General features: G+C 47.7%; 1 protein-coding gene and 1 long non-coding RNA gene across 2 annotated transcripts; both read right to left on the bottom strand.

Moving 5' to 3' along the window:
* Nucleotides 1-1269: 1269 nt before the first annotated feature.
* Nucleotides 1270-1956, bottom strand: LOC311428233. Its single transcript, XR_014687632.1, has 2 exons — nucleotides 1808-1956; nucleotides 1270-1708 (listed from the first exon to the last, which is right to left on the bottom strand). It is a non-coding gene; the product is annotated as an uncharacterized lncRNA (long non-coding RNA).
* Nucleotides 1957-8013: 6057 nt separating this feature from the next.
* On the bottom strand, nucleotides 8014-8937 carry LOC311428291 (olfactory receptor 14A16-like; the record flags this gene model as incomplete). The annotated part of the gene is made up of 1 exon (XM_084539815.1): nucleotides 8014-8937. The coding sequence occupies one exon, from the start codon at nucleotides 8935-8937 to the stop codon at nucleotides 8014-8016; it is 924 nt and encodes a 307-aa protein (XP_084395941.1).
* Between the last annotated feature and the right edge of the window lie 1271 nt (nucleotides 8938-10208).

Genomic DNA, 10208 nt, shown 5'->3' on the forward strand with positions numbered 1-10208 from the left:
GTAAGTTGCACTTGCTTGTTAAATAAAATCAGACCCTCACTGAACATTAAATAAATTAAATGTAGCCCAAAAGAATCAAGCTTCACCAAAGGAAATGCAGGTATTTTCAAAATACAAGTAATTCATCGGGGATGAAGCCAGAAAAAAAAACTGCAATTTTATCAGGGAAGTGTAGTGTTTTATCTAGTCCCATTCACTGAACAATAGGAAAAGAAGCATCTTGCGGCCAGTAACACGTTTGAAACAGCATTCCCCATAAATTCCCCATGACCTGTGAGCCCATCTGTTTTGCTACTGGTGCTGGAAGAAAAATGTGAGTAGATGAGAAGGGACTGCAGATGAAAAGTAGAGACTAGGTGTGAAGAGAGAAATGATACATGTTTAAATAGTTTCTCTGACATTTCCCTGTTTCCAGTGAATGAGGTTCACAAATGACCTTGCTGCCACGCACAAAGCCTAATAGCCAACCTCCACAGCACATTACAGGCAGACACTCACACCAATGTGAGGAACCTAGATTCAAGATCATATTTTGGCTAACAGAGATTGGACTCAGGAAGCTATTTCTCAATAAATAAATAAATAAAATAAAATTTAAAAGTTCATTTTATAAAAAGTAATTGCATTTATTATTCAGAAGTTTACTTCCTTGTATGGCTCAGTTTTAGCTGCTCTCCAGTTTTCTACAATTGACGGTTGACAATTTGTACAACTGGCCATTGCACGGACTTTTAATAATAACAACAACAAAGTATCTGTGAGTTTTATTGATCTAAAAGTCAGTTTCCATACAGTTTTATCCCTGCATCTGCCTTTGGATCTGTAGATTTTGCATGTCCAACTTTTAAGTCAAAGTTTGATATAAAATTTTGGTTCTCTAAGTAGCTTCTCAAGGTCTCAAGCTCATCACCAAATTGATGATTAAAGAGAAAAAGCAGTTTGTAATCCTTTCCCTGAAAGGAACAGTATTTTAGGGGAAAAATAGCAAGGAGTAGATACATGCATAAACATCACATGTCACAGTACGGCCACCTGGATTGCTATGTCACCTAAGTGTGGGTATGTGTACTCTGCCTTGCTTTTCTCCTTACACAGTGTGGTGGTTGTACTCGGGTGGTAGCCGAGCTCCACCACAACTACTCTCTCACTCCCCCTCCTGAAAGAGGAACACAGAGAAAATACAATCAAAAGGGCTCAAGGTTTGAGATAAGGACAGGGAGAATGCGCAGTAATTATTGTGACTGGCAAAACAGACTCAGCATAGGGAGACAGTCAGATTGATTGCCTATTCCTAAGCAGCTAGAAAAGCGAGAAACAAAGGAAAGGAACCAAAAGCACCTATCGCCCCCAGCCACCCTCTTCCACCTCCTCCCCCCAGGTAGCACAGGGGAGTGGGGGAATGGGGGTTATGGTCAGTCTATAGCGCTTCTCCACCGCTCCTTCTCAATCCCTCTTGTCCCCTGTGCTGTGGGGTCCCTCCCACAGGATGCAGGCCTTGCTGAACTGACCTGGCGTGGGCTTCCCACAGGCAGCAGCTCTTCCAGAACTGCTCCCACATGGCTTCATACCATGGGCTCCATCCCTCAGGAGCACACTGCTCCAGCACAGGTCCCCCACGGGCAGCAGCTCCTACCAGGTCACCTGCTCCTGCGTGGGCTCCTCCACGGGCTGCAGCGTGGAACCCTGCTCCACCGTGGTACTCCATGGGCTGCAGGGGGACAGCCTGCTTCACCATGGGCCTCACCACAGGCCGCAGGGGACTTCTGCTCCATGCCTGGAGCACCTCTCCCCCTCCTTCTGCACTGACCTTGGCACCCGCAGGGCTGTTCCTCACTCCTCTCACTCTCCCAGCTGCTGTGTTGTGTCTTTTTTTTCTTAAATCTGCTCTCACAGAGGCGCAAAACAACATCACTTACTGGCTCAGCTTTGGCCAGCAGTGGGGCCCTTGCCAAACATGGGGCAGCTTCTAGATCCTTCTCACAGAAGCCATGCCTGTGGCCCCCTAACACCAAAACCTTGCCACGTAAACCCATGACACGGCAAGAGGCTCAGACTTTAAATTCCTGGAACTACTCAAGAAATGAGAGTATCAGTTGCTTTCGCACACCAAGACTGTAATACATACACCATAAATGTTTGTTCATTGTCTTTTGTATTATAAAAACAAAGGGGTTCTGTTGTTTCTTGCTGAAGTAAGGAGATGTATAATGCTTAGCCAGACACTATGAAAATTCCTTTGCTTAATGTAACAAAAAGAGAACCTACTCCCCTTCTCTCCTTCTGCATCTCAGTAGCCTCTTTTGTTTAGAAAACACTGCTGCAAAGTTCATGTAACCATCTCCTGATAAGTTGTTAAACTAGTGTATCAACATTTCGCCTTCCTGTCCCACGCTGGGCCAACATGACCAAATAAAGAAAGAAGTTGAACCACAACGCTGAGGAAGACTACGGCCTTCATCTTTACGACCACCAGAGGGACAGAGACGACCCCCTAGCAACAGTGCGCGCAGTCGCAGAATACACCAAGATGTGCTGCGTAATAAGATATAAAAAGGGACCCTGGGGGGGGTTGAGGTGCGCGCCGTTGGCGGAGCCGAGACTCCCCGGCCGCCCAGCGCTGTTTTGCTTGCTGTTGCTTACTCAATAAATTCCTTTCTATTATTAATGCAATGCTCTCTGAAAATTAATTAAGGGGGCAATTTATAACAAAGACAATTAGAACAAACGTTGAGGTTTGAAAGCCTGTTGCTCTAAGGATTGAAGACTATTTTTAACATTTTATATGTTGCTTGGCATTCACAGAGCAGTGTTCAATGGTAGGCCTCACAGCTGGTTTCCTCTGGATTTCCGATAATCCAACAAATTTCTCCTTCCGTTGATAGTAGTCTCACCCTAGTATAAAGCAGTCTTGTAGTAGCAAGTCCTGGTCTCTGCCAAATAATTATCAGTACAGGAAAGATCTGAGAAATGTTCTAAATGGATACTGTCAGTAGATGTTTGCAATGATTTTAAAAAATCTGAACAGAAACATTGAAGATCATACCCATGCAGGGAATGTGATTAGATCCTGTTTCAAGCATCTTAGCACTGAGACAAAACATCAAGGAAAAAAAACAAGAACAAAAACAAAACAAACAAAAAAACAACTTTCAGATTTGTTTTTGAGAGTCTGAATAACACATTATCTCTTCTCATTTTATTGCTTATTAGACAGTATTTCCATTCACACATTTTGCTCCAACAGTGAGAAAGTCAAATGGCAAAAAGGCTGGAAAATATTTCTGAAAAACACCAGTTTAATCAGGGATAGTTCGCCAGTCTTGAGCCTGAAAAATGCCACATCTCCAAATCCAGTCTTTTTTTCAAACTCTGTTCCTTATCCCCAAAGAATTACGAAATAGTGACAAAGGGAGTCCTAAAGGTCTGAACACCAGTGCATTTGAAAGCCTGAGACATGAGCACTACAGTCTGCCTGGGCAGACCTATTCTCCCATGTGGAGCCTATGGTTCAGTTAACAGGACTCCAACCATCTGCAAGAAAGTACACGAGAACATCAAGCCCTTAATTATTCTCCACTACCGCAGTATATTTATATTCTGAAATCAAACTTAGAACTTCATTTTCTGCTGACATTTAAGTGTGGAAATTAATCGCTTGGCATTGTAATTTTACATATGATGCTAGGGGAAATTATAATAACATCCAAAGTACCACATCTTTAGTTGCATTTTGTTTTAGACATGTTAGATAATGCTTAATGAAGCATTTTACATCCAATTTCAGCTTTACAGCACACACTCTTCCTACTAAAAATTTCTTAGAGTGAGTGCTTAAGGGCCGCTTAAAATCAGATACACGTCTAAAATAGAAAACATAATATATAATTTTCTTGTATGATAGAGAGTTCATGCAACTCTTTTGCATATTTGGTGCAGTATTCATGGCAATAACTGCTGGTGGTAAAATATAGTAGGTGGAGATCAAGTAGCATGTGTGCATTGTAACATTATAGGTTCCAGAATTTTGATATATGACTCAAATAAATACAATAAACACAATATTTATTTAATAAAATGCACCTGAATGCTATTTCCATTAATGAATGATAATGTGCTATAGAGCTTTCTAATAGTCTAAAATATAAACTTTATTCAAGACACATAGGCTGAAGCATTCTGGAAGTCCTTAGACACAGAGGAGTACCATTTGTCAATAAATCAATCTTGTGTGTTTGAGGGAGTGTGATGTAATCAATATTCCAGGCCTCTCCATATTTATATTTCAGGCATCGTTCTCCATTCCAAAGAGGCTTTGACTGTTTGGCTTGCGTGATTACAGCGCATGTTTCAAAGTCCTGAATAACCTGTGCTATATTGTCCATATAGCTATATGGTCAGGTCTACCCCTCGATCACAAGCCCACCTGTATGTTGTATCTCTACCCTGATGGCCTGACGTGTCATGGGCCCATCGGGCTATAAATAATTCGCCTTTATTTTGCCAGTCCAGGTCCACCTGAACCACTTCAATCTTAGCAGCTGTAGTGGGTTTACGTGGCAAGGTTTCGGTAGAAGGGGGCCATAGGGGTGGTTTCTGCGAGAAAGATCTAGAAGCTGCCCCATGTTTGGGAAAGGCCCCATTGTTTTCCAGAGCTGAGCCAATAAGCGATGTTGTTTTGCGCCTCTGTGAGAGCATATTTAAGACAGGGAAAAAAAACGCTGCGCCACACAGCAGCCGGGAGAGTCAAGGGAGTGAGAAAACAGCCTTGCAGGTGCCAAGGTTAGTGTATAAGGAGGGGGAGAGGTGCTCCAGGTGCCGGAGCAGAAGTCCCCTGCGGCCTGTGGTGAGGCCCATGGTGAAGCAGGATGTCCCCCTGCAGCCCATGGAGTACCGCGGTGGAGCAGGGTTCCACGCTGCAGCCCGTGGAGGAGACCATGGTGGGGCAGGTGGCCCTGCACCAACGGAGGCTGCCGCCTGTGGAAGACCCCTGCCGGAGCAGACTCCGGGCCGGACCTGTAGCCCATGGAGAGGAGCCCACGCAGGAGCAGGTGACCCGGCAGGAGCTGCTGCCCGTAGGGGAGCCAGGTTGGAGCAGTTTTCTCCTGAGGGATGGACCCCGTGGTACGGACCCATATCTGGAGCAGTTCTGGAAGAGCTGCTGCCTGTGGGAAGCCCACGCTGGATCAGTTCATCAAGGACTGCATCCCGTGGGTGGGACCCCACAGCACAGGGGACGAGAGTGACCGAGAAGGAGCGGCAGAGAAGAAGTGCTGTAGACTGACCATAACTCCCATTTGCCTGTTCCCCTGCGCCGCTCGGGGGGAGGAGGTGGAAGAGGGTGGATGGGGGGGATAGGTGCTTTTGTTTTTTCTTTTTTCCTTTGTTTTCTCACTTCTCTCGCTTGTTAGTAATAGGCAATAAATCTTACTATCTCCTTATGCCGAGTCTGTTTTGCCCGTTACAATAATTACTGAGTGATTTTCTCATCCTTGTCTCAACCCTTGAGCCCTTTTCACATATTTTCTCCCCATTCCTCTTTGAGGAGGGGGAGTGAGAGAGCGGCTGTGGTGGAGCTCAGCTGCCCACTCGAGCGGAACCACGACAGGGCTTGACATGGATGTTTTCCTAGTAAGTGTTGCAGCAGCACAGCCTTGCCTGAACCCCTCTCACCTCTTCCAGATCTTTCCTTTCTGTTAGCCAAGTCCCTCTTGTCTCCCCCAAATTTCCCACCTTTATTCACACAGATTTTCCCTGGCCTCCCCAAATGTGTCACCCTGTTGGGGGCAGCTTCCTGAAGGCCTTTGTGACCTCAGAGGCTCTGCCTCCCTGCTGTTGTCCAGCCAGCTGCTGGGACAGAAGTGACCTCACAGCCAGCATCCACAAGGGTCACAAGGAGCTGTTGTGCTCAGGAAGCCTCTTTCTAGTCCACCCAGGAGCACCAGATGCATGCTGTTCACAGTCCCTCAGGTACTCTGCCTGTGAACCAGCTCATGCTTCAGAAGGTCTTCTATATGTCCAGGCTCACGTTTCCTCATGCAGCCTTTAGCAACTACATTGCATCCTGTGGTGGTTTTACTCAGGTGGGCAGCCGAGCTCCACCACAACCGCTCTCTTACTCCCCCGCTCCTCAAAGAGGAAGGGGGAGAAAATACAACACAGAGAACTTGAGGTTTGAGATGAGAAAGGTTTAATTAAAGGGAAAGGGAATGGGGAGGAAAAACAGAGACAAAAGAAACAATCAGTCCGCGCGGAAGCACAGAGAGAGAAAAAATTATTCTCTACTTCCCATCAGTGAGCGGTGTTCGGCCATGTCCTGGGAAGCAGGGCCTCAAACGCGTAGTGGTTGTTCAGGAGGAACAGCCCCCTCCCCCACGAGAGCCCCCCCTTTTATTGCTGAGTGTGACATCAGGTGTTATGGAATATCCCTTTGGTTGGTTTAGGTCAGCTGCCCCGGCAATGTCCCCTCCCCATCACTTGCCCACCCCCAGCCTGCTGGCTCCTAGGGGCTTGGAAGGAGTCCTGATGCTGTGCCAGCACTACGCAGCAATAGACACAACACTGGAGTGATATCAGTGCTGTTCCAGCTACGAGTGCAGAGTACAGCACTGTGCGGGCTGCTGCAGGGAAAAGGTGACTCCAGCTCAGACAGACCTAACACACATCCTAAAGGAAATGCCCACCCATGTGTGGAAAAATGATTCAAGAACTTTATATATACTTTGGGAAAACATATATTTTAGGAAAATTCTGCAGAGAAGGAGTTGATGTGACAGTTATGATGACTAGGATTGCTTTATTCAGATGGTATTCTAGGGGACCGTACCTCCAATGGGAAGTGAACTTTAGACTCTCTCTGTCCCACCGGAATTCATGGCTGGCTCCGTTAGGGAACAGCTTATGGCACTTGGGCTCATTCAGGTTCATCTCAACACACCCACACCGGATGCAGTCTCATATGGACAAGGGAAACATGGACTCCTGATGTAGTCATTTAGTGTCCATATCCAAAGGAAGAAACTATCTGTGTGAGCTGGGGCGAGAGCCCAGTGCTGGGAATGGTGTTTGCAAGGGGCTGCTCTTGGACCATTGGCCTGAGGCAGCATCTGCCAGGGTGTCCAGAGAACAAGGTCCAAGCCCAGCCCCTTCTCTGCTGGTCCTCCCTGACTCTCCCAGGAAGACAGCCTTTCATGCTGTGGATACAGGCCGGTGAAGTCAAAATCTCATGGGTGCTGGGCACCAACAGGCAGGAATGGAATCATCTCTTCCTGCCTAAAATATGATCCTGGGACTCCTCTCTTATCTGCCTGAGCCCACAGAGAAACAAGCAAAGGCAGGAACCTCTTTCAAGTCCGTTTCTTTGAAATATCCATGAGAGCATCTTTGGGAGAAGAGCTGGGCTTTCAGGCACTGCCCTGAGCAGATCCCCTTTTATGCTGGAGATGCTGGTATGGAGCAAGCTGTGTTAGAGAAGTGCCTCTGGCCTCTCCCTGCCTGTAGACACAGGACTGCCCGCAGCAGCACGATGAGCAAGTAACAAGTGCAATCAGTCCTTGCAGCAACACAAGAGCTCCATAGGAGAGTGTGGGAGGTGAAATGGAGAGCTGATTTGGACAGACCAAGCCCTGGGGCTCCCTGGCATTGCTGCTATGCCAGGACTTTTTTTCCCCTCAACCTCTGCACACAGCCAAGTACCACCACCTATCTCTCTGAGGAAGCATCTCAGGCAAGCAAGACACTGCAGGAACCATCATTTTATTTAAATACACATTCAATATTTAATTGCCCATTAAATACACCTCTTTTATACCAAGTCTCAGAGTCACATGAGACATTCAGTAGTGAACTGGAAGGGGAAGAAAAAGGATTTTTTTTTTTTTTAAATATATCACTACATAATTAAAGCAAAAAGCAAAAAAAAAAAAAAAAACAAAAAAAAAAACCCACAAGATCTTCCTTGGCCTTTAATGAGTTACATTATGAGTGATATGAAATGGACATGCAGTTATTTGCTTCTCAAAAACCTCCAGTCATCACTTTCCACACTGCATCCTTCAGCTCCTGGTTCCTCATGCTGTAGATGAGGGGGTTCACTACTGGAGGCACCACCGAGTACAGAACTGCCAGCAAAAGATTCAGGGATGAGGAGGACATGGAGGGGGGCTTCAGGTAAGCAAATGTGGCAGTGCTTATGAACAGAGAGACCACAGCCAGGTGAGGTAGGCATGTGGAAAAGGCTTTGTGCCGTCCCTGTTGTGAGGGGATCCTCAGCACAGCTCTGAAGATCTGCACATAGGACAGCACAAGGAAAAGAAAACAACCAAATAATAAACAGACACTAATCACAAGAAGCCCAACTTCTCTGAGGTAGGCAACTGAGCAGGAGAGCCTGAGGATCTGGGGAATTTCACAGAAGAACTGGTCCAGGGCATTGCCTTGGCAGAGGGGAAGGGAAAAGGTATTGGCAGTGTGCAGCACAGCATAGAGAAAAGTACAGCCCCAGGCAGCTGCTGCCATGTTGACACAAGTCCTGCTGGTCATTATTGTCCCGTAGTGCAGGGGTTTGCAGATGGCAATGTAGCGGTCATAAGCCATGATGGTGAGTAGGTAAAATTCTGCTGTGACAAAGACAACAAAGAAAAAGACCTGGGTAGCACAGCCTGCATAGGAAATGGCCCTGATGTCCCACAGGGAGTTGGCCATGGCTTTGGGGACAGTGGTGGTAATAGTGCCCAGGTCAAGGAGGGCGAGGTTGAGGAGGAAGAAGTACATGGGGGTGTGGAGGTGGTGGTTGCAGGCTACAGCTGTGAGGATGAGGCCGTTGCCCAGGAGGGCAGCCGGGTAGATGCCCAGGAAGAGCCCAAAGTGCAGGAGCTGCAGCTCTCGTGTGTCTGCAAATGGCAGGAGGAGGAACTCAGTGGGGAAGCTGCTGTTGGACATTTGCTGCCTCTGGTCATGGATTCCTTTCCATGGAGGAAAAATAGAGTCACAGTAGTGAGACTTGTCTGAGCAAAACTGCTACTGTGTTTCAGAGATTCCTCCTCAACAAGTTATACTGTGTCTTCCTTATGAGCTCTGTTTTATTCTCTCTGAGGTGCCTCAGTGTCCAGAAAGATCCTCTGTGGGCTCAGCAGAAGTCACTATTGCCCTACTAGATCCAGTGAAGAGTGCTGGGATGAATCTGTGGTGCCCAGTGGCCAGAGGCACCTCTATTTTCAGGTTCCATGCAGGACATCCAGCAATCCAATGAGGAACACTAAAGGTGGTGTTGGTGTTCTCTGTAAGGAGAGAGGTGTGAAGAGAAATTCTGAGGCTCTTCACCGACCTACAGTTCTCTTTCAGTGTCATGCTCTGAAAGCCTCAGTGAAGGACACAGCCTGACAACTCCAGTATCATGCCCCATGGCTCTCCTTCAATGCAGGTAAAAGAAATGAGAAACACCAGAGATTTCCTTCCCATCAGTTAGTGCATGTGCTGGTCTTTCCTTTTGTTCTCACCTAAGGTTGCCCCTGGGGTGCTGTGGATCTGTGAGCAGTCTGAACAAGGCAGCAGCCTCTGGACACCAGCAGGACCCTGCCCTGCTCCTACCAGCCACAGCTTCAGCCCACAGCTCCCTGGGCAGCTCCTCTGCAGGCTGAGTGCTGAGCCTGGCAGGCAGCAGAGGCCCTGCCCCAGCACACTGCCCTGGGGCACAGCATGGACCCTGCTCAGCACCACAGCCCTGGGCACCCTGCCTGCAACCTGGCTTCACAGCCTGCCACCAGCCCTGGGAGAAGGAAACCTCATGTCCTGCCCCTCTGACAGCTTAGGCAGGAAATCATTGATCCAGGAAACAGCCCCATCCTCTGCACTGGAGAAGCCAGTATATAAGCCAGGAAACCTATATTACTGTAGTTTAGAGCCACAGATCCCTCGGGACTACCAGCCATGGAACTGACAACTGTAGAAGAGACCCCTAGGATACTTGCATCTGCATTACCCTGCAGACAGAGACTTACCCTGTTCAGGGCTGTGAAGATTTCTCCTGCAGTGAGCTCTCAGCATCCCCCCTCCACACTGCCTTTAACATCTCCTTCACTTCTTTCAGGTGCCCTTGTCCCCTGCAGGCAGTGCCCCCAGCCCTGCTGCTGTGCTGTGCAGAGGAGCTGCTCCTGGCCAGAGCTGTCTCCCTGCAGCACTGCCCGCTTGCCAGGAGCTCCCCTTGGGCCCAG

Source organism: Aythya ferina (genome assembly GCF_964211825.1).
Source record: "Aythya ferina genome assembly, contig: HAP1_SCAFFOLD_37, whole genome shotgun sequence".
Taxonomy (NCBI): Eukaryota; Metazoa; Chordata; class Aves; order Anseriformes; family Anatidae; genus Aythya; species Aythya ferina.